Here is a 25,103-nt window from a genome sequence, read left to right as displayed (position 1 = left end):
TACGTTGTGGCTTCATTTTCATTAAACTCTAAAAAGTCTTTAATTTCTTTCTTTATTCCTTCCTTGACCAAGGTATCATTGAGAAGAGTGTTGTTCAGTTTCCATGTGAATGTTGGCTTTCTGTTATTTATTTTGTTATTGAAGATCAGCCTTAGTGCATGGTGATCTGATAGGATACATGGGACAATTTCAATATTTTTGAATCTGTTGAGGCCTGATTTGTGACCTATTATGTGGTCAATTTTGGAGAAGGTACCATGAGGTGCTGAGAAGAAGGTATATCCTTTTGTTTTAGGGTAAAATGTTCTGTAGATATCTGTCAGATCCATTTGTTTCATCACTTCTGTTAGTTTCAGTGTGTCCCTGTTTAGTTTCTGTTTCCATGATCTGTCCATTGGTGAAAGTGGTGTGTTGAAGTCTCCCACTATTATTGTGTGAGGCGCAATGTGTGCTTTGAGCTTTACTAAAGTTTCTTTAGTGAATGTGGCTGCTCTTGTATTTGGAGCATAGATATTCAGAATTGAGAGTTCCTCTTGGAGGATTTTACCTTTGATGAGAATGAAGTGTCCCTCCTTGTCTTTTTTGATGACTTTGGGTTGGAAGTCAATCTTATCAGATATTAGGATGGCTACTCCTGCTTGTTTCTTCATACCATTTGCTTGGAAAATTGTTTTCCAGCCTTTCATTCTGAGGTAGTGTCTATCTTTTTCTCTGAGATGAGTTTCCTGTAAGCAGCAAAATGTTGGGTCTTGTTTGTGTAGCCAGTTTGTTAGTCTATGTCTTTTTATTGGCGAGTTGAGACCATTGATGTTAAGAGATATTAAGGAAAAGTAATTGTTGCTTCCTGTTATTTTAGTTGTTATAGGTGGCATTCTGTTCTTGTGGCTGTCTTCTTTTAGGTTTGTTGAGGGATTACCTTCTTGTTTTTTCTAGGGCGTTGTTCCCGTTCTTGTATTGGTTTTTTTCTGTTATTATCCTTTGAAGGGCTGGATTCGTGGAGAGATAATGCGTGAATTTGGTTTTGTCGTGGAATACTTTGGTTTCTCCCTCTATGATAATTGAGAGTTTGGCTGGGTATAGTAGCCTGGGCTGCAGTTTGTGTTCTCTTAGTGTCTGTATAACATCTGTCCAGGCTCTTCTGGCTTTCATAGTCTCTGGTGAAAAATCTGGTGTAATTCTGATAGGCTTGCCTTTATATGTTACTTGACCTTTTTCCCTTACTGCTTTTAGTATTCTATCTTTATTTAGTGCATTTGATGTTCTGATTATTATGTGTCGGGAGGAATTTCTTTTCTGGTCCAGTCTATTTGGAGTTCTGTAGGCTTCTTGTATGTTCATATGCATCTCATTCTTTAGATTTGGGAAGTTTTCTTCAATAATTTTGTTGAAGATGTTTGCTGGACCTTTGAGTTGAAAATCTTCATTCTCATCCACTCCTATTATCCGTACGTTTGGTCTTCTTATTGTGTCCTGGATTTCCTGGATATTTTGAGTTAGGATCTTTTTGCATTTTCCATTTTCTTTGATTGTTGTGCCGATGTTCTCTATGGAATCTTCTGCACCTGAGATTCTCTCTTCCATCTCTTGTATTCTGTTGCTGATGCTCAAATCTATGGTTCCAGATTTCTTTCCTAGGGTTTCTATCTCTAGTGTTGCCTCGCTTTGAGTTTTCTTTATTGTGTCTACTTCCCTTTTTAGGTCTAGTATGGTTTTGTTCATTTCCATCACCTGTTTGTATGTTTTTTCCTCTTTTTCTGTAAGGACTTCTACCTGTTTGATTGTGTTTTCCTGTTTTTCTTTAAGGACTTGTAACTCTTTAGCAGTGTTCTCCTGTATTTCTTTAAGTGATTTATTAAAGTCCTTCTTGATGTCCTCTACCATCATCATGAGATATGCTTTTAAATCTAGGTCTAGGTTCTCAGGTGTGTTGGGGTTCCCTGGACTGGGCGAAGTGGGTGTGCTGGGTTCTGGTGATGGTGAGTGGTCTTGGTTCCTGTTAGTAAGATTCCTCCGTTTACCTTTCGCCATCTGGTAATCTCTGGAGTTAGTAGTTATAGTTGACTCTGTTTAGAGATTGTTCTTCTGGTGATTCTGTTACCGTCTATCAGCAGACCTGGGAGACAGATTCTCTCCTCTGAGTTTCAGTGCTTAGAGCACTCTCTGCTGGCAAGCTCTCTTACAGGGAAGGTGCGCAGATATCTTGTATTTGGACCTCCTCCTGGCCGAAGAAGAAGGCCCAAAACAGGACCTTTCTCAGACACTGTGTTGCTTTGGCAGTTCCCAGGTGGTACAGACTCTCACCTAAGCAGACTAAATTCCTAAGTTCCTTGGAGTCCCGGGACCAAGATGGCAACCGCTGCTGCTGTGGCTTAGGTCGCCTCCCCAGCCGGGCGGGCACCTGTCCTCTGGTCCGGAAGGTGGCCGGCTGTCCCCGGCCCACACAGGGTGCTGCCTCAGCGCCTCTGTGCTTCTGCCTGTTCCAGAAGCTGTCAGGTTCTCTGGCGCACCCTCTCACCTGTTCAGACTAATTTCCTAAGTTCGGCGGGTCCCGGACCAAGATGGCGACCGCTGCTGCTGTGGCTTAGGCCGCCTCCCCAGCCGGGTGGGCACCTGTCCTCTGGTCCGGAAGGTGGCCGGCTGTCCCCAGCCCACACAGGGTGCTGCCTCAGCGCCTCTGTGCTTCCGCCTGTTCCAGAAGCTGTCAGGTTCTCTGGCGCACCCTCTCACCTGTTCAGACTAATTTCCTAAGTTCGGCGGGTCCCGGACCAAGATGGCGACCGCTGCTGCTGTGGCTTAGGTCGCCTCCCCAGCTGGGCGGGCACCTGTCCTCTGGTCCGGAAGGTGGCCGGCTGTCCCCGGCCCACACAGGGTGCTGCCTCAGCCCCTCTGTGCTTCTGCCTGTTCCAGAGGCTGTCAGGTTCTCTGGCGCACCCTCTCACCTGTTCAGACTAATTTCCTAAGTTCGGCGGGTCCCGGACCAAGATGGCGACCGCTGCTGCTGTGGCTTAGGCCGCCTCCCCAGCCGGGCGGGCACCTGTCCTCCGGTCCAGACGGTGGCTGGCTGTCCCCGGCCCACAAAGGGTGCTGCCTCAGTGCCTCTGTGCTTCCGCCTGTTCCAGAAGCTGTCAGGTTCTCTGGCGCACCCTCTCACCTGTTCAGACTAATTTCCTAAGTTCGGCGGGTCTCGGACCAAGATGGCGACCTTTGATTTGTTTTTTTCTCATCATTTTTTGTTTTGTCATGGTCTGCAAAAGGTGAGCTCTGAGAGGCAAGATCCAAAGAGACTATCCTGGGATTGCTTCTTGTTATGGATATGCCTCATCTATCACTATTACATACTCTAGTGATTCCTGACCATTATCCCACTCTATTGGACAACTTTTCTGCAGAGAATATGAAGGTGAACTTTCACAAATAAATGCTGTTTAGGCGAATTAGTGATCTTATAGCATTCCTGATTTGATTCAAATAATTTTAGGAAGTAAGTTGCGAGAGATGGTTTTAGTTGTTTTGCCAGAAATACATAATGAAGTTAGAATCAAAAATAAAATGTGCCCATACCTCATAAAACAGTAATTAAACACTACATAATAAGAAAAACAATGAGCTTTCATAAATTGCACTAAAAATAGATATAGGCTTGTGAAAATTTTTTGTTTGAGGAATAAACATTCATCTTCAAGAATAATGTCACAGGTTTACACTATGGTAAGGCAAGGGCATGCAAAAACTATTGATTTGAGTTTATAATGAGCTCATAAAATGAAATACTTCTTTGAACTTATTGTTCATTCTTGATTCTTGATATTGTTCTGTTAACTTCCCTTTTATCTATCACTTTAGCTATGAGGTAATTCTTTTTTACATAGAGAAAATTTTGTCTGAAAACTATAAAAACATAAACTTCACTCTTGAGAGTCATTTTATTAGCACTTCATTTTATTAACTAAAAAATAGCTTGCTATGGTTCTTTTGAAGTTGCTGATATCTTTTTGACTTAATGTTGCTCTGTCATATGGGTCTAGACACATATCTACGTCTTGAATTTTTTTTTTTTGAGTATAAGATTTCAAAGCACTCCCCAATGACCTTCTGATTTTTATTTGAATGGATTTCAAGTTCCTCTCTTCTATCTTTGATTCTATCAATTTAGAACTATTTCTTTTTCTATAAGTTAGTTTGCATGCTGTTCTCCTAACTTGTCAAAAAAAAAAAAAATAAAAAAGAACCAAACAACAACAACAAAGAAACCAAAACCAAAACCAAAAAACCCCAAATTCTTGGAATAATTTTGTGTGTTGGTATTATCAGCTCCATATCATTAATATCTGTCCTGATATTTCATCATCTCATGCTCTTGCCTGCCTTTGGGTTTGGCTTGATCTTTTCCTTACACCTTGAAGTTTATGGTCCTTATTTAAAGTCTCTCTGAATTTGACCATTCATGTGAGGTCATTCTGTTTTTCTTATTTTCAAGTTGCCATTTGCAGCCATAAACTTTTCTCTCAGCATCACATAGCTGCATCCAGAAGTGGCTGGGAAGCTGTGCTGTCATTTTCATTTGATTTTAGCAATTGTTTTCTCACTGATTTCTTCAATAAATCAGTATCAATTCAAGATGATACTGTGCAGTCTCCAATTACTCATATAGTTCTTTCCTAAGAGATGCCCTCAGTGAAAGAACGAAGGAAGATTTTACTCGACTACTGGAGAACACTAACATGTAAGGGAGAGAATTTAGATAGGTCCTATAACAGTGTCTGTCCAAATATGTGAGGACTGTTTTAGAAATTTGGGTCAATATCATTCAGAAGAGTTGGGTGGTTTGATTGGAAGGATCCTCAAATGCAAACACGTATTTGTCATCACAGTGTAAGGTATGCAGAAAAAGTCACCTTTTAAATTGATGACTGTGAACCATTTTGTCTTCTCAGAGATTTGTGTTCACAAAGGAAAAGAGTTGGGGGCTCCCAGGTAGGTAGGAACTATGGCCTGGGTAATGAGGAGGAGGCCCTTACTAATCTTAATAATTACTATTCATCAGTCTTTTGAACTCCAGCATTGGGATGTTACAGGGACTTTGAGACCCTGTGACTTCAAGTCATCAATTTTGATTTCTCATTCCTTCTAAGATTACAATTTTAGAGCATACTGTCTTTGATGAGGGAATGAAATGGGGTTCTTGAGATGAACAATGACTGGGATGTTAGTGGAGGTATTGGAAATTTTTTCTCTGTGTCATTAAAAGCCCTGGATTATTAGTTCTTCAACGAAGGACAAGCAAATAGCCTGCTATGCATCCACAAGACTAGTGGGATGGATTTGGGTCAGAATGTCTCTTTCTAGCAGAGGAGCTGTGCTACTTGGTTTCATTAAGTAGTTATGATAGAAGAGTAAATGTTTCACTATGAAGAACAGAGGTTGGGAGATATATGAAAGTAAAAGTTTTTCTGAGATGACCCTCATGGTGTACTAAGAGAGGAGGTGAGAACCAGATTCTGAAAAATAATTGAATACCCAGTTTCAGAATTTAGAAGGAGGTTCACCTCCTTCCCCTCAGTGCTCAGAATCATATGCAGCTCCTAGATTATCATGGTGTCTAAGCACCGAGAGCTCACAGCTTAAGAAATTAACAGTGCTGTTGGATCATTTGTGGGGAGGGGTCACGATGCAGAAAATTCTGCTACCAAAGATATTCTAGTTCGAGTGCTCCCTCTTTCACAGTGCATAGGTCATGGCAGCTTCCTTTCCTTGTAAGGGCACTCTTTCTTTTAATTTCTTGACTGTCATCAAATGTAGCAGTTAATCTGCAAGGCTATTTAGAAATCCTTAGGCCTTCATGATTGTGAGGTCACTGCCAGGCTGTCACCTTAGTCTGTTCTTTCTTGTTGTGCATTCTTCAGAGATCCATTATAAAAGACTGAAATGTCAGTCTTCAGGAGATTATTTAAGGTATGTATTAGTCCAAGGGCTAGTTCATATACCTTCCTTCTAATATCTGGGGTTTATTTGTTTATAAATGTATTTGTTTAAATTAGTTTCCCTTTTACAGACTCCATAGAGAGAGATGAGTTGTGCGTTAATGTGCCTCTGTGTTTTTTAAGGAAACCAGAGTGTTTTCGCCCAAGGCTTTGACCTGTAGAAGACAATTTGGGGTAGATTATATTTGATCTTGGCCCTTCTTAATTCCTTTAGAATATAAGCTTGAAAATATTTATCTTGCTGTTCTAAGAAAAGACTGTCATTGGACCCATTAAAGGTTTTCTGAGGAACTGACCTCCTTTACTATGGGTTCTCTTTCCCCTTCACAAAAGAAATGGCAAGCTGGACCATAGGATACAAGAAGGTCATCAGCATGAGATTAAGCATCCTAGAAACTACTTGTTTTCCTGGACTTACATTTGTCTGACGTAGGACTAACATTATCTTCTTGTAGTTTATATTCATTAACAGGGTGAGGTTTTGGAGAGCTTTAGTATACTGGTCAGGGTCAACTGAAAATCTCTAAAGTCAGATTTAATTCGATTTAAATTTTGAAATTTAAGGGGATTTATATTCTGGAGAGCTAAAGTTCACTTGACATTTCCCTAAAGTGGAAAGTAAAGGAGCTGGGGACCACTTGCGGGTGGTTGATTAGAGGAGGTGACCCTCAGAATGAACCTGGAGATAGTGGGCTGGGTCACTTGGAGGGGGCGAACAGAAGATCCCACATATGCTTCTCTCAGAGAAGCATTGAGCAGCACAGATGCAGTACTGGAGGAGGCTAGAAGGGTAGATTCCATGTAACAGTGACTGTTTACAGAGAATTAACTCTCCCAGGAAAGCAAAACATATTTACATAGAGGGGTTCTGAGATCATTCTCTAGCTCATGGCTGGATTGTTCTAGTTGGATGGTAGTATTACAATTAGTACTTCTCTTAGGAGGCCATTTTCTCTCTTTTCTAGTCTATACGCACAGAAAACCCTAGTATAGGAAAAAAGCACTTCTCCATTAGGGATATATATCCAAGGACTATTTAGCACTTTAGAAAGGCCCAAGTTGATGAGAGCTCATTGCCTCACTGCAAAGAGAAGGAAGGTATCCATTAAGTCCTCTCTTCCCCTGGATACCATGTCTGGAAAATTCCCTGATGACACCATATCTCAAACAATGTGGAATTTGAGGACCAACACATAGTGTTGTTCTTTGTCCTCCATGTTATATTCACTTACATATTTCATACACCATACACAAAGGATAAGAAAGAAAGAAAGAAAGAAAGAAAGAAAAAGAACAAAAGAAAAGGGTAGGAAGACATTGAACACAAATATAGAAACTTAAAAATGAAAAATATTTGATCAAGAGAAAAGGAAAATCAATAAATCTGATATTAAAACTTAATTTGGAGATGGACACAGAGATAGTTGAACAAATTGGGGAAATAACTGCAGCACAGCCTATGTTTCTAAGAAACTTTAGTAGGCTGTTTGTGAGCACAAGCAAATAAATGCAATTGGAGAATAAACACACTGGCATGAGAATGTTAGCCTGTATCTGAAAGATTAACTGACAGACTTGACTACTCAATGCTCTTTTTAACTTAAATGATGGACAACTATGCTTCCATCAAGTCTTCCATTGCTTTAGGGAAAAAGGGGTTACCAAATCTAAAAGAGTACCTTATAGATGGCAGATCAGAGGTGAATAAATGAGTTAGCAGTTCAGAGCACTTCTTGTTCTTGCAGAATTCCCCAGTTTGTTTTCCAGCTCACATCAACTATCTCAAAACCTCCTGTATCTGCGGCTTTCTGGTATCTGATGTCCTCTTCTAACTTCTATGAGCACTCATACTTGCACGCCTCCCCCATATACACAATTTAAAATGAAAATAAATGATTAAAGGAAAAGAAATAGTACCCAAGGCTAGCATGGTTGCTCCATTGCTCACCCTGTCCCAGGAAGCGTGCTCACAGAGGACTGATGACATGAGTGTGGTTCCTAGACTGGACCTGGTGGAAAGAAAGAACTAAATTCTTTAGGTTATCCTTTCACACACACACACACACACACACACACACACACACACACACACACACACACAACACAGTAAATATCTTAGGTTAACACTCTTTTTCAGTGACATAATTTGTATTTCTTAACCTTTCCTATCTACAGAATTATAAATAAGAGACAGTAAATCCTCAGTGACTGGAAAGTCAAAGGAGGATGCTTAGGGTGGAGGGAATAGGCAGAGATATGGTCAGGGAGTGAGGGGAGAAGGGAAAATTATCGAAAGATAAATATGTGTTAATAAAAATTTTAATGACAAAAACATTTAAAACAATCATATATTTTGTTGGGAAATAATTAAATTAGAAGGCATGAAGCATGGGAAACACATACATATCTGTTCATAAGACTTGTATCATTGTTTGAGATATTTTTCCCAACAAGCCTATAGTTCTGTGTTGAGATGTCAGAGAGTAAGAGAGAACTGAGAGACTGAACATCAGTGAACTGCAAACCCAGGAGGTTTTTGTTCAGCCCTGGAGCACTGTGGGAGGAAGCTCCCTACTGTGCTGACAGTAATAGGTTGCAGCATCCTCCTCCTCCACAGGATGGATGTTGAGGGTGAAGTCTGTCCCAGACCCACTGCCACTGAACCTGGCAGGGACCCCAGATTCTAGGTTGGATGCAAGATAGATGAGGAGTTTGGGTGGCTGTCCTGGTTTCTGTTGGTACCAGTGCATATAACTATAGCCAGATGTACTGACACTTTTGCTGGCCCTGCATGAGATGGTGGCCCTCTGCCCCAGAGATACAGCTAAGGAAGCAGGAGACTGTGTCAGCACAATGTCACCAGTGGAACCTGGAATGATAAACACAAAGATTATTGTTATATATGTATAAAAGCCTTCACAGCAGAGGACCTTTTTATTTAAATTTTTAAGAATAATTTTGGACATCACTCTGAGAAAATGGAAAATTCAGGGGACTGGGGAAACTTAAAACCAGTGACAAATGCCCTAATTATAGTGATCAAGAACAGAGAGGCATGGAGTATCATAATGGCCACAGAGGTTGCATCCAACACTTCTCTGCACTCTCACCTGGAACCCAGAGCAGCAGTACCCATAACAGGAGTGTGTCTGTCTCCATCTCTGAGAGCTGGAAGAGAGGATGCTTCTTAGGCTCCTGGCAGCTGCCCTTAAAGAATTCTGGGATGTTGTATAATGACTCCATATGCAAATCAGCTCAGCAGAGTGTGTACTGTTGGTCAAAGGGCACCTGCTCCTGTTTCACCCACAGGGAGTTGGTGTCAGCAGAAAACTTACTAGAGCATCACATGTGTCTTAAAGGACCCTTCTAAATACATATATTATCCATGCCAAGGGTCATACATTTTTAAATATCCCCAAATCTTGTAATTATTACTTTAAGGCTGGTTATTGTTGGTAGGAGACAATAATAAATATTTCTGATGTTATTCTACTGATTCTATGAGCTGCCCCCAAAGCTCTTGGTGCTCTTGCCTTGCCTTGTATATAGCATCAAGAACTGCACTTCTGCTAGGTATGAAGGTGTACTCTAGTAATCCAAACAAGTAAGAAGCTGAGCCAGGAGGATCTTGAGTTTGCAGCCCTCTAGGACACATAACTTGGGACACAGATGACCAAATCTTCTGCCCAGCCTCAAACCCACATTTTCATCTATTTTTGCTCATAGTCCTGCTAATACATACTTTTATTTATAACATGTTTTTTTCTCTTTTTTTTTTATTAACTTCTAACTTAGCTTTCTATTCATTTATATTGGTACTTTTCCTTCAGTGCAGCAGAACGGCCCTCTCATCATGAAAGGAGATCTTCTGTCCCTAAATCCTTATGGTGGAATAACACTTGGCTCATATGTTTGTACATGTTAGGCTTAAGACAGAGGGCTTAACACAGAGTCCTGGTTCAACTCTTGTTCTTTTTGTTTGTTTGTTTGTTTGTTTTTCGTTTTGTTTTTTTCTGTTGTTTTTTTAAAATTAAACTTCAAAGTAGTTTTAATTTTTACTTCCATGATAGATAAGAATGTCTAATTCTGTTAAAAATATTTACTTGCTATTTTTATTTCTTCTTTTGAGTAGCACCAGCTAAGTTCTTTTTAAAAAAAATGGATATTTTATTTAATTTACATTTCAAATGTTATCTACTTTCCAGGTTTCACCTCTGCAAACCCTCTATCCCTTTCTCCGCTTACCCTTCTTTGAAGGTGTTACTCCACCAACCTACCCACTCCTCCCTCACTGCCTTAGCATTCTTCTACAGGGGGCATTAAGTCTTCACTGGTCCAAAGGTCTCCCCTTCCATTATGCCAGGTAAGACCCCTTCAGCTCCTTCAGTCTTTCCTCTAACTCTTCCATTACGGTCTCTATGCTCATTTGGATGATTGGCTGTGAGCATCCACATCTGTATTTGTCAGGATCTGGCAGAGACTCTGAGGAGACAGCTGTGTCAGTCTCCTGTCAGCAAGAACTTCGTGGCATCAGCAATAGTGTCTGGGTTTGGTGTTTGCATGTGGGATGGATCCCTATGTTGGGTAGTCTCTGGATGTCCTTTCCTTCAATCTCTGCTCTACTCTTGTCCCTGTATTTCCTTTAGACAGGAACAATTCTGGGTTAAAATTTTTATATGGGTGGGTAGACCCACCCCTCAATTGGGGGGCATGCCTAACCTCTGGATATGATTTTGACAGGTTCTCCCTCCCCTTTGTGGGGTATTTCAGTTAATGTCATCTCTGTGAAGTCCTGGAGACTTGCTTTCCTGGCACATCTGGAACTTTTTGGTTGCTACACCCACTCCCCTCTCCCCCATTACTATATAACTCTGTTCAATTTTCTGACCCTCTGTACATCTCCTCAGTCTCCTCTCATACCTGATATTTCACCTCTTTTCCCCCTCCCCATCTTTTCTTTCTCTCAAGTCCCTCCCACCCTCTCCTTCCCCTTATTATTTTGTCGCCCCTTCTAAGTAGGACTGAGGCATCCACTCTTTGGTCTTCCTTCATCTAGATCTTTGTGTGTTTTGTGAGTTGTATGTTGTCTATTCCATGCTCTTTGCCTAATATCTACTCATCAGTGAGTATATACCATGTGTGTACTTTTGTTAGTGATCTATCTCACTCAGGATGATATTTTCTAGATTCATCCACTTTTCTGCTAATTTCATTAAGTAGTTGTTTTTAATAGCTGATTAAGCCTTCCCATTGCCATCTGCACCCTGAAGCTAATGCTGTTTCACAGCCCTCTGTATACAGGACCCGCCAGGAGAGAGCTGGTCTCACAGGACTGCTCTCACTCCTCTACTCAGAGGTGGGATCACCATTTTCTCAAAATAACTGTTCAAAGTGGGACCAGTCAGCAGACCACAGGTACAGTGTAGCGGCTGGGACAGGATCCTTCCGTACACCATCTGCAGTTGGAAGCTAAGGCTGTTCCACAGCCCTCTACACACAGAGCTGGTCTCACAGGAGTTCAAACAGAGGCTTATAGGCCCACAGGAGGGACAAGCTCCAGCCAGAGACAACAAGCGCAAATAACAGCAGAGATAACCAGATGGTCAAAGGCAAGTGCAAGAATCTTATCAAAAATCAAGGTTACTTGGTATTATCAGAACACAGTTCTCCCATCACATCAAGTCATGGATACTGCAACACACTGGAAAAGCAAGATTTGAATTTAAAATCACATTTCATGATGCTGATAGAGGACTTTAAGTAGGACATAAATAACTCCCTTATAGAAACACAGAAGAACGTAGGTAAACAGGTAGAAGCCCCTACAGAGGATACAGGAAAATCTCTTATTGAATTACAGGAATGCACAATCAATCAGGTGAAGGAATTGAACAAAACCATCCAGGATCTAAAAATGGAAGTAGAAACAATAAAGAAATTACCAAGAGAGACAACTCTCCAGATAGAAAATCTAGGAAAGAGATAAGAAATCATAGATACAAGCATTACCAACTGAATACAAGAGATAGAAGAGAGAATCTCAGGTGTAGAAGACACCATAGAAAACATTGACACAACAGTCAAAGAAAATGCAAAAACCAAAAGGTCCTAACACAAAACATCTAGGGAATCCAGCACACAATGAGAAGACCAAACCTAAGGATAATAGGTATAGAAGAGAGAAGAGTTTCCCAAATTAAAGGGCCAAGAAATATCAACTAAATTATAAAACAAAACTTCCCTAGCTTAAAGAAAGATATGCCCATGAACATACAAGAAGCATACAGAACTCCAAATAGATTGAACTGTGGAGAGCCGGTAATCTCTGAGGAGAGCCGTGTGTGCCGCGAGCAATCGCCATTATAAGATGGCACGGGCCTCCGCTGTGCCTAACTAGTAAACAAGCCTTGTATGCAGGTGCGAGAGTGAATTCACTCCTAGTCACTCCCATTCTCGGGGTGTAATAGTGGGGTGATGGGCAAGCAACGAATTGGGAGCTGTCATGCCATATCAGGTGCTGAAACATCACGCTGCAGGTTATAAAAGCAGTGCCATTTTCCTGGTTCGGGATCTTCCTGAGAAGCAAGCAATAAAGCTTTTGCCACGGAAGATTCTGGTTTGTTGCGTCTTTCTTGCCGGTCAAGCGGGACGCAATATTGAACCGGAAATTACTCCTGTCACATAATAATCAAAACACCATGTGCATAAGACAAAGAAAGAATATTAAAGGTAGTAAGGGCAAATAGTAAAGTAACATAAAAGGCAGATTTGTCAGAATTACTTCAGACTTCTTGCCACAGACCACAAAAGCCAGAATATCAAGGGCAGATGTAATACAAACCCTAAGAGAACACAAATGGCAGCCAAGGCTACTATCCCCAGCAAAACTCTAATTTACCATAGATGGAGTAAATAAGATATTCCAGATATCTATAGAACATTTCATCCTTAAACAAAAGGATATACCTTCTTCTCAGCACCTCATGGTACCTTTTCTAAAATTGACCATATAATCAGTCACAAAACAGGCCTCAACATGTACAAGAAGAATGAAATAATCCCATGCACCCTATCAGAACACCATGGAATAAGGTTGGTCTTCAATAACAACAAAAGCAATACAAAGCCCCCACATACATGTGGAAGCTGAGCAACAGTCTACTTAATGTTAAGTTGTTCAAAGCACAAATGAAGACAGAAATTAAAGATTTTTTAAATTAGGTCTTTATTTCATTTACATTCCCAATACTATCCCAAAAGTCCCCCACAAGCTCCCCCACCTACTCCCCCCCCCACTCACCTCTAGGCTCTGGCATTCCCCTGTACTGAGGCAGATAAAGTTTGCATGGCCAATGTGCCTCTCTTTCCACTGATGGCCAACTAGGCCATCTTCTGACACATATGCAGATAGAGACACGAGCTTGGGGGTCATGGGTTGTTCATATTGTTGTTCCACCTATAGGGTTGCAGATCCCTTTAGCTCCTTGGTTACTTTCTCTAGCTCCTCCATTGGGGGCCCTGTGATCCATCCAATAGCTGACTGTGGGCATCCAATTCTGTGTTTGGTAGGTCCCGGCATAGTCTCACAAGAGGCAGCTATATCTGGGTCCTTTCAGTAAAATCTTGCTAGGGTATGCAATGGTGTCAGTGTTTGGAAGCTGATTATGGGATGGATCCCCAATATGGCAGTCTCTAGATGGTCTTTTGTCTCAGCTCCAAACTGTGTCTCTGTAACTCCTTCCATGGGTGTTTTGTTCCCAATTTTAAGAAAGTGCAAAGTGTCCACACTTTGGTCTTCATTCTTAAATATTTTTAAAGATTATACTGAAAAGGAATCCACAACATACCCCAAATTATGGGACACAATGAAAACAGTGCTAACAGGAAAAACCCATAGCTCTAATTGTGTTCAAAATGAGACTGGAGAGAGCATACACTAGCAGGTAGACAGAAAATCTAGAACAAAAAGTGAATATACACAAGAGGAGTAGACAGCATTAATAATCAAACTCAGGACTGAAATCCACCACGTAGAAACAAAAAGAACTCTACAAAGAATCAACCAACCCAGAAGCTGGTTCTTTGAGAAAATCAACAAAAATAGATAAATCTTTAGCCAGACTAACCAGAGGGCATAAGACAGTATTCAAATCAACAAAATCAAATGAAAAGGGAGACATAACAAGAGAAACTGAGGAAATTCCAAATATCATCAGATTTTACTATAAAAACCTATACCCAACACAAGTGGAAAATCTGGATGAAGTGGACAATTTTCTAGACAGATAACAGGTACTAAATTTAAATCAGGATCAGATAAACGATCTAATCAGTTCCTTATTTCCTAAAGAAGTTGAAGCTGTCATTAATAGTCTCTGAACCAAAAAAAAAAAAAAAAAAAAAAAAAAAAAAGCCAAGGACCAGATGGGTGTAGCGCATAGTTCTGTAAGACTTTCAAAGAAGTCTTAATACCAATACTATTCAAACTATTCCACAAAATAGAGACAGAAGGAATACTACCCAATTTTTCCTAAGAAGTCACAATTACTCTGATACCACATGATCATTTCATTAGATGTTGAGAAATCATGTGACAAAATTTAACACCCCTTCATGAAAAAGTCTTGGAAAGATCAGGAATTTAAGGCCCATACTTAAAAATAGTAAAAGCAATATATAGCAAACCAGTAGCCAACATCAAACTAAATGGAGAGGAACTTGAAGAAATCCCACTACAATCAGTTACTCGACAAGGCTGCCCATTCTCTCTCTACCTATTCAATAAAATACTTGAAATCCTAGCCAGATCAATTAGACAACAAAAGGAGGTGAAAGGGATGTAATTGGGAAGATTTGCAGATGATATGATCGTATACTTATGGGGCCAAAAAAGGAGCTAAAATCATCCAGTGGAAAAAAGACAGCATTTTGAACAAATGGCGGTGGTTCAATTGGTGGTTAGTACTATGTCCAATTTTATGAGGAGCCTCCAAACTGATTTCCAGAGTTGTTGTACCAGCTTGCAATCCTACCAACAATGGAGGAGAGTTTTTCTTTCTCCTCATCCTCACCAGCATCTGCTGTCACCTGAGTTTTTTATTTTAGCCATTCTGACTGGTGTGAGGTAGAATCTCAGGGTTGTTTTAATTTGCATTTCCCTGATGATTAAGGATGTTGAACTTTTTTTAAGGTGCATTTCAGCCATTTGGTATTCCTCAGTTGAGAATTCTTTGTTTAGCATTGTACCACATTTTTAAATAGGATTATTTGGCTCTCTGGAGACTATCTTCTTCAGTTGTTTGTTTATATTGGATATTAGCCCTCTATCAGATGTTGGATTGGTAAAGATCTTTTCCCAATCTGTTGGTTGCTGTTTTGTCCTATTGACAGTGTCTTTTGCCTTACAGAAGCTTTGCAATTTTATGAGGTCCCATTTGTCAATTCTTGATTTTAGAACATAAGCTATTGGTGTTCTGTTATGGAAATTTTCCCCTGTGGCCATGTGTTTGAAGCTTTTACCCACTTTTTCTTCTATTCATTTGCCTGGAAATCTGTTTTCTAGCCTTTCATTCTGAGGTTGTGTCTGTCTTTGTCACTGAGGTTTGAATCCTCTATGCAGAAAAATGCTGGGTCTTGTTTATGTATCCAATCTTTTAGTCTATATCTTTTTATTAAGGAATTGAGTCCATTGATGCTAAGAGATAGTAAGGAATAGTGATTGTTTCTTCCTGTTATTTGTGTTTTTAGATGTGAAATTATGTTTTTGTGGCTGTCCTCTTTTGGGTTTGTTGAAAGATTATTACCTTTTCTATGATATAGTTTCCCTCCTCATGTTGGAGTTTTCTATCTGTTATCCTTTGTAGGACTGGATTTGTGTAAATTTAGTTTTGCACAGAATATTTTTTTCTCTACCTATGGTAATGGAGAGTTTTGCTGGGTATAGTAGCCTGAGCTGGCATTGGGTTTGTATGACATCTGCCCTTGATCTTCAAGGTTTTATAGTGTCTGATGTAAATCTGATAGGTCTGCCATTATCTTACTTGATATTTTTCCCTTAGTACTTTTAGTATTCTTTCTTTGTTTAGTGCATTTGGTGTTTTGATTATTCTGTAATGAGAGGAATTTCTTTTCTGATCCAATCTATTTGGAGTTTTATAGATATGTGTGTGTGTGTGTGTGTGTGTGTGTGTATTCATGGGCATTTCTTTTTTTAGGTTAGGGAAGTTTTCTTCTATAATTTTGTTGAAGATGTTTACTGGCCCTTTACTTTGGGAATCTTTACTCTCTTCTATACCTATTATTCTTAGGTTTGGTCTTCTTATTGTTCCCTGGATTTCTTGGATGTTTTGGTTTAGGATCTGTTTGCATTTTATATTTTCTATGTCCCTTGTGTCAATGTTTTCTATGGTGTCTTCTGCACCTAAGATTCTCTCTTGTACCTTTTGTATCTATCTATCTACAGGGATTTCTATCTACAGTGTTGTCTTCCTTTGTGACTTCTTTATTGTTTCTATATCCATTTTTGGAACCTGGATGGTTTAGTCCAATTCCTTCACCTGTTTGGTTGTGTTTTCCTATAATTACTTAAGGGAATTTTGTGTTTCCTCTTTAAGGGCTCCTAGCTGTTTACCTGTGTTCTCCTGTATTTCTTTAAGGGAGTTATTTATGTCCTTTTGAAATTCCATAATCATGAGTTGTTATTTTAAATCAGAGTCTTGCTTTAACAGTATGTTGGGTTATTGCTGTGGTGGGAGAACTGGGTTCTGATGATCTCAAGTACCCTTAGTTTCTATTGCTTATGTTCTTGCCGTTGCTTATCACCATCTGATTATCTCTGGTGTTAGCTTGTCTTGCTGTCTCTAACTGTGGCTTGTTTCTCCTGCAAGCCTGTGTGTCAGCACTCCTGGGAGACCAGTTCTCTCTGGGAGAAATTTGGGTATGAAGAGGTCTGGTGCAGTGTTAGCTCTGGGTTCAAATGGAAAGCAGAGGGGGTCCTGTCCCAGGCTGCTCCTTGGTTCCTGTGTTGGGCAGGTCTTTCTTGGGCCAGGAATTTGATAGAATTTGAGGTCTTACCTGTGCTCATAGGTGTGTCAGCAGTCTGGGAGTCCAGCTTTCTCCTGGCAGTATTTGAGTATGGAGATCTATGGCACAGGGTCAGCTTTGGGTGCAGAAAGAGACAGGGAGGATACTGTTCCTGGCTGCTCCTTGGTTCCTGTGTCCCGAGGGTTCCAGGTGAGTGTTCTCACTTTGTATGGGACAGAAATTGAAGACCAAAGAGGGTTCATGTAGAACTAGAGGGTGCCTTGGAAGTAAACTTTGCTGAACACTCTTGTGACTCTAGTGTTCATCCACATGCAATGGTAAAAGATTAAAAACTGAAATGGAGCTGTGCATGTTTCATGTAATCCAGCCATCAGGGGATTGAGGCAGGTGGGTTGCAAGTTCTTGGTTAGTGGGCACTAGATAGTGATTTCCAGTTGAGCTCAGGATATATAGTTAGACCTTACATATCCCCCACCTCCTAAAAGATAGTAAAACTGAAATTATAAATGAAAGAAAGCAGATGAGAATGTGTCTACATATGTGAAAGATACTGTAGAAAAATACATGAGAGAGGAAAGTATCAGGATACATTGAGGAAAGGCTAAAGCTAGTTTTATGACTTCTCTGGAGATAGCCAACTGGTGGGTTTGTTTTTTGTTTGTTTGTGTGTTTTTTTTTTTTTTTTTTTTTTTTTGGTTTGGGTTTGGGTTTGTGGGGTTTTTTTTTTTTTTTTTTTTTTTTCATGGTCTACAATGGGTAAGCTCTGAGAGGCAAGTCCCATGGAGACTATCCTGGCATAGCTTCTTGCTATTGATATGTGTCATCTATCACTATTACATAGTCCAAGGATTCCTGGGCATCAGTCCACCCTATTGGACAAATTTCTTGCAGATTAACATGAAGATGAACTTTCATTAATTAATGTTGTTTAGGTGAGTTAATGATTTTATAGTATTCCAGAATTGATTCAAATAATTTTAGGAAGTTAGTTGTGAGAGATGGTTTTAGTTGTTTTGCCAGAAATATATACAGTTAGAATCAAGAGTAAAATGTGCCCATTCCTCTTAAAAGAGTAAGTAAACACTGCATAATAAGAAATACAACGAGCTTTCATAAATTAAAACTAAAAAGTGATATAGGCTTGGGACAAATTTGTGTTCAAGGAAAAAACATTCCTCTCCAAGTATATAGTCACAGGTGTGCACTATGATAAGGCAAGGCCATGCAAAAAACTCTTGCTTTGAATTTATAATGAGGTTATAGAATGAAACCCTGCCTTGAACTTGTTATTGATTCTTGATTTTTGATATTGTTCTGTTAAGTCCTCTGTGTAACATTTTAGCTATGAGATAATTCTTTCTTACATAGAGGACTTTTTGTCTAGAAACATAAAAAGCTGAAAGTAATAATAAAAGGTGGTGCAGACATTTCTGCTTCATCCCATGTGAGTGTTGTCTGTGCCAGTGCCTTCTTTCTTTCCTTTTCTCAAAAGAGCACATATGATATGCTCTCACTGATAAGTGGATATTAGCCCAGAAGCTCAGAATTCTTCTTAGAAGGGGGGAACCAAATATCCATGGAAGATGTTAAATAGACACAGTTCAGAGCATAGACTGAAGGAACAACCATCCTGAAACTGCCCCACTTGGGGATCCATCCCATAAACAACCACCAAACCCAGACACTATGGCAGATGCCAATAAGTGCTTGCTGACAGGAGCCTGATATAGCTGTCTCCTGAAGGGCTCTGCCAGTGCCTGGGAAATACAGAAGTGGATGGTTACAATCATCCATTGGATGGAGCACAGGGTTCCCAATGAAGGAGCTAGAGAAAGTACTCAAGGAGCTGAAGTGTTTGAAGCACCATAGGAGGAACTTCAGTATAAACTAATCAGTACCCCCAGAGCTCCTTGGAAGTAAACCACCAATCAAAGAAAACACATGGTGGAACTTCTGGCTCTAGCTATATATGTAGCAGAGGATGGCCTAGTCTGTCATCAATGGGAGGAGAGGCCCTCAGTCCTGTGAAGGTTCTATGCCCCAGTGTAGTGAAATGACAGGATGAGGAATGGGAGTGGGTTGGTTGGGGAGCAGGGGGAGGGGGAGGGGATAGGGGATTTTCTGAATGGAAACTAGGAAAGGGGATAACATTTAAAATGTAAATAAAGAAAATATATAATAATTATTTAAAAAATAAAAAAGAAAATTTAATTTAAACTAATATATATTAATACACACACACACACACACACACACATACACACACACACACACACACACACAAGTACAGACATATAGGTTTTATAGGTAGTTAAACATGCCTTCTTAGGACTTTTCCAGACACCCTTTCTGTTATTTTCTTCTCTGTTTTCCTTCTATATTTCTCACTCTACACCTAGTTAAAATACCTAATTTTCACCTTGAATCACTTAACTTCTCCTACCTATTGTTTCCTTTTCCCAGAGATGTATTTATTTAATTGTTTGAGTGTTATATTTGCATGTAAGCCTGCATATCAGAAAAGGGCAAAGAATTACATCATAGATGGTTGTGTTTGCTGGGAATTGAACTTAGGACCTCTACAAGACCTGTTAGTTCTCTTAGTGTTCTTAACCACTAAGCCATATCTCCAGCCATCCGATTTTTACCTTCATAGTTTCTTCAGTTACTCTAGGTTATATACTTGAATGTGGATTTGGAACTAGGAGTTTCTGATGAGAGAATATGTGCTGTTTGTCTTTCTGGTTGTGGGTTACCTCACTCAATATGACCTTTACTAGTTCCTTCAATTACCTTCAAATATTATTTTTTATGACTGAATAATAATAATATTTCATAGTGTCTATGGGCAAAATTATCCATTTGTCTGTTAAAGTACATTTTGGTTGTTTTCAATGAACTTTATGTGGAACAGGGGGTTGGTAGATTCCTTTAGGCTTATGGAAAGAATGTAATGGCAGGGTCATATGATAGATTATGATAGATTTATTTCATAGTTTTATGTGGTTTTCCACATTGATTTACAGAGTGCCTAGACTAGTTTCCAACCCTCCCACCAGTGGATGAGGGTCCCCTTTCCCCATATCATTTGAGGTTAGTTGTTTCCTTGATCTTTGCCACTCTAACTGGGGCAAGATGAAATCTCAAAGTTGTTTTTAACTTACATTTTTCTAATCTCTGGGAATAAAGCTTAAAGATATCTCTTACCCATTGTTATCTCTAGTTTTGAGGACGCTTCAGATAACAAGCCAATTTTTGGAATGAGCTATTTGGGTTTGTTTGTTATATTCTTTTACTTTTTTTTTTTTTTTTTTTTTTTTTTTATTGAGCGCTTTGTTCTGGATTTTAGTCCTCTGTTAGACATTTACCTGGCAAAAATTCTCTCCTTCTCTGTGGGTTTCTTCTCATCCTGACTATGTTATCTTTAGCAATCTTGGGAATTTTTAATTTCATGATGTTTCACTAGTTAATAGCTGACTTTAACTTTTGGACAACTGAAGTCTTATTCAGAAGTCCTTTCTACACTTATATCACTTAGAGTACTGCCTTTGCTTTGCTGTAGAAGTTTCAGTTTTTCAGTTTTCAGTCTTTGATCTATTTGAAGTTAGTTTTGTGGAAGGTGATAGATATGGGCTTAATTTCATTCTTAAATATTCTCTCTCTTGCACACACACACACACACACACACACACACACACACACACACACACACACACATTGAGGAGAAAGTTGGCAAAATCGAGAGCTTTAATTGTGGGTCCAATTGGTTAAAAATCAGTTTATGTTACTCACTTAATTTCTTTAGAGATCTTGACTAAAATTTTGTTCACTTCAAAAAGATGACATCTTGCAAAAAAGAAAATATAGGACTTGGACTCCCTTGGAACACACAAATGGAAAAAGTACAAACATAAATCCCAGGAAGGGACTCCTTTTTTTGTTATTACATTACATTTCCAATGCCATCCCAAAAGTCCCCCCCACAACCCCCCCCACTTCCCTAACCACCCATTCCCATTTTTTTGGCCCTGGCGTTCCACTGTACTTGGGCATATAAAGTTTGCAAGTCCAATGGGCCTCTCTTTCCAGTGATGGCTGACTAAGCCATCTTTTGATACATATGCAGCTACAGTCAAGAGCTCCGGGGTACTGGTTAGTTCATAATGTTGTTCCACCTATAGAGTTGCAGTTCCCTTTAGCTCCTTGGGTAATTTCTCTAGCTCCTCCATTGGGGGCCGTGTGACCCATCCAATAGCTGACTGTGATCATCCACTTCTGTGTTTGCTAGGCCCCGGCATAGTCTCACAAGAGAGAGCTATATCTGGGTCCTTTCAGCAAAATCTTGCTAGTGTATGCAATGGTGTCAGCATTTGGAAGCTGATTATGGGATGGATCCCTGCATATGGTAATCACTAGATGGTCCATCCTTTCGTCACAGCTCCAAATTTTGTCTCTGTAAATTCTTCCATGGGTGTTTTGTTCCCAATTCTAAGAAAGGGTAAAGTGTCCACACTTTGGTCTTCGTTCTTCTTGAATTTCATGTGTTTGGCAAGTTGTATCTTATATCTTGGGTATCCTAAGTTTCTGGGCTAATATCCACTTATCAGTGAATACATATTGTGTGAGTTCCTTTGTGATTGGGTTACTTCACTCAGGATGATACCCTCCAGGTCCATCCATTTGCCTAGGAATTTCATAAATTCATTTTTTTAATAGCTGAGTAGTATTCCATTTTGTAAATGTACCACATTTTCTGTATCCATTCCTTTGTTGAGGGGCATCTGGGTTCGTTCCAGCTTCTGGCTATTATAAACAAGGCTGCTATGAACATAGTGGAGCATGTGTTCTTCTTACCGGTTGGGACATCTTCTGGATATATGCCCAGGAGAGGTATTGCGGGATCCTCCAGTAGTACTATGTCCAATTTTCTGAGGAACCGCCAGACTGATTTCCAGAGTGGTTGTACAAGCTTGCAATCCCACCAAAAATGGAGGAGTGTTCCCCTTTCTCCACATCCTCGCCAACATCTGCTGTCACCTGAGTTTTTGATCTTAGCCATTCTGACTGGAGTGAAGTGGAATCTAGGTGTTGTTTTGATTTGCATTTCCCTGATGATTAAGGATGTTGAACATTTTTTTAGGTGCTTCTCTGCCATTCGGTATTCCTCAGGTGAGAATTCTTTGTTTAGCTCTGAGCCCCATTTTTTAATGGGGTTATTTGATTTTCTGGAGTCCACCTTCTTGAATTCTTTATATATATTGGATATTAGTCCCCTATCTGATTTGGGATAGGAAAAGATCCTTTTCCAATCTGTTGGTGGCCTTTTTGTCTTATTGACGGTGTCTTTTCCTTTGCAGAAGCTTTGCAATTTTATGAGGTCTCATTTATCAATTCTTGATCTTACAGCACAAGCCATTGCTGTTCTATTCAGGAATTTTTCCCCTGTACCCATATCTTCGAGGCTTTTCCCTACTTTCTCCTCTATAAGTTTCAGTGTCTCTGGTTTTATGTGAAGTTCCTTGATCCACTTAGATTTGACCTTAGTACAAGGAGATAGGAATGGATCAATTCACATTCTTCTACATGATAACAACCAGTAGTGCCAGCACCAATTGTTGAAAATGCTGTCTTTCCTCCACTGGATGGTTTTAGCTCCCTTGTCAAGGTCAAGTGATCATAGGTGTGTGGGTTCATTTCTGGGTCTTCACTTCTATTCCATTGGTCTACTTGTCTGTCAGTATACCAGTACCATGCAGTTTTTTATCACAATTGCTCTGTAGTAAAGCTTTAGATCAGGCATGGTGATTCCTCCAGAGGTTCTTTTATCTTTGAGAAGAGTTTTTGCTATCCTAGGCTTTTTGTTATTCCAGATGAATTTGCAGATTTCTCATACTAAATCATTGAAGAATTGAGTTGGAATTTTGATGGGGATTGCATTGAATCTGTAGATTGCTTTTGGCAAGATAGCCATTTTTACAATGTTGATCCTGCCAATCCATGAGCATGGGAGATCTTTCCATCTTCTGAGATCTTCTTTAATTTTTTTCTTCAGAGACTTGAAGTTTTTATTATACAGATCTTTCAATTCCTTAGTTAGAGTCACGCCAAGATATTTTATATTATTTGTGACTATTGAGAAGGGTGTTGTTTCCCTAATTTCTTTCTCAGCCTGTTTATTCTTTGTGTAGAGAAAGGCCATTGACTTGTTTGAGTTAATTTTATATCCAGCTACTTCACTGAAGCTTTTATTAGGTTTAGGAGTTCTCAGGTGGAATTTTTAGGGTCACTTATATATACTATCATATCATCTGCAAAAAGTGATATTTTGACTTCATCTTTTCCAATTTGTATCCCCTTGATCTCCTTTTGTTGTCAAATTGCTCTGGCTAGGAATTCAAGTACAATGTTGAATAGGTATGGAGAGAGTGGACTGCCTTGTCTAGTCCCTGATTTTAGTGGGATTGCTTCAAGCTTCTCACCATTTATTTTGATGTTGGCTCCTGGTTTGCTGTAGATTGCTTTTATCATGTTTAGGTATGGGCCTTGAATTCCTGATCTTTCGAAGACTTTTATCACGAATGGGTGTTGGATCTTGTCGAATGCTTTTTCCGCATCTAACGAGATGATCATGTGGTTTTTGTCTTTGGGTTTGTTTATATATTGGATTACATTGATGGATTTCAGTATATTAAACCATCACTGCATCCCTGGAATAAAACCTACTTGGTCAGGATGGATGATTGCTTTAATGTGTTCTTGGATTCGGTTAGCGAGAATTTTATTGAGCATTTTTGCATCAATATTAATAAGGGAAAATAGTCTGAAGTTCTCTATCTTTGTTGGACCTTTTTGTGGTTTAGGTATAAGAGTAATTGTGGGTTTGTAGAATGAGTTGGGTAGAGTTCCTTCTACTTCTATTTTGTGGAATAGTTTGTGCAGTACTGAAATTTGATCTTATTTGAAGGCCTGGTAGAACTCTGCACTAAACCCATCTGGTCCTGGGCTTTTTTTGGGTGGGATACTATTAATGACTGCTTGTATTTCTTTAGGGGATATGGGACTGTTTAGATCGTTAACTTGATCCTGATTTAACTTTTGTACCTGGTATCTATCTAAAATTTGTCCATTCCAACCAGGTTTTCCAGTTTTGTTGAGTATAGCCTTTTGTAGAAGGAACTGATGGTGTTTTGGATTTCTTCAGGATCTGCTGTTATGTCTCCCTTTTCATTTCTGATTTTGTTAATTAGGTTGTTGTCCCTGTGCCCTCTAGTGAGTCTAGCTAAGGGTTTATCTATCTTGTTGATTTTCTCAAAGAACCAACTCCTCGTTTGGTTAATTATTTGAATAGTTCTTCTTGTTTCCACTTGCTTGATTTCACCCCTGAGTTTGATTATTTCCTGCTGTCTACTCCTCTTGGGTGAATTTTCTTCCTTTTTTTTTCCTAGAGCTTTTAGGTGTGTTGTGAAGCTGCTAGTGTGTGCTCTCTCTGGTTTCTTTTTGGAGGCACTCAGAGCTATGAGTTTCCCTCTTAGAAATGCTTTCATTGTGTCCCATAGGTTTGGGTATGTTGTGGCTTCATTTTCACTAAACTCTAAAAAGTCTTTAATTTCTTCCTTTATTCCTTCCTTGACCAAGGTATCATTGAGAAGAGTGTTATTCAGTTTCCACGTGAATGTTGGCTTTTTATTATTTATGTTGTTATTGAAGATCAGCCTTTATCCAATGTGGTCTGATAGTATGCATGGGACAATTTCAATATTTTTGTATCTGTTGAGGCCTGTTTTGTGACCAATTATATGGTCAATTTTGGAGAAGGTCCCGTGAGGTTCTGAGAAGAAGGTATATCCTTTTGTTTTAGGATAAAATGTTCTGTAGATATCTGTTAAGTCCATTTGTTTCATAACTTCTGTTAGTTTCACTGTGTCCCTGTTTAGTTTCTGTTTCCACGATCTGTCCATTGATGAAAGTGGTGTGTTGAAGTCTCCCACTATTATTGTGTGAGGTGCAATGTGTGCTTTGAGCTTTACTAAAGTGTCTTTTATGAATGTGGCTGCCCTTGCATTTGGAGCATAGATATTC

At 39.6% G+C, this 25,103-nt stretch overlaps 1 gene segment (V, D, J or C) and 1 further gene; both read right to left on the bottom strand.

Annotated features, from left to right (window-relative positions):
• The window catches only part of Igk (immunoglobulin kappa chain complex), a 3,171,119-nt gene that overhangs the window by 199,365 nt on the left and 2,946,651 nt on the right, over positions 1 to 25,103 (bottom strand).
• Positions 8,541 to 9,140, bottom strand: Igkv3-12 (immunoglobulin kappa variable 3-12). The segment is given in 2 exon segments: positions 8,541 to 8,850; positions 9,092 to 9,140. Coding segments are annotated over 2 exon segments (359 nt in total).

Source organism: Mus musculus, chromosome 6 (genome assembly GCF_000001635.26).
Source record: "Mus musculus strain C57BL/6J chromosome 6, GRCm38.p6 C57BL/6J".
Lineage (NCBI taxonomy): Eukaryota > Metazoa > Chordata > Mammalia > Rodentia > Muridae > Mus > Mus musculus.
The sequence above is the reverse complement of the archived record's forward strand: the minus strand, read 5'-3'. Positions and strand labels throughout refer to the sequence as shown.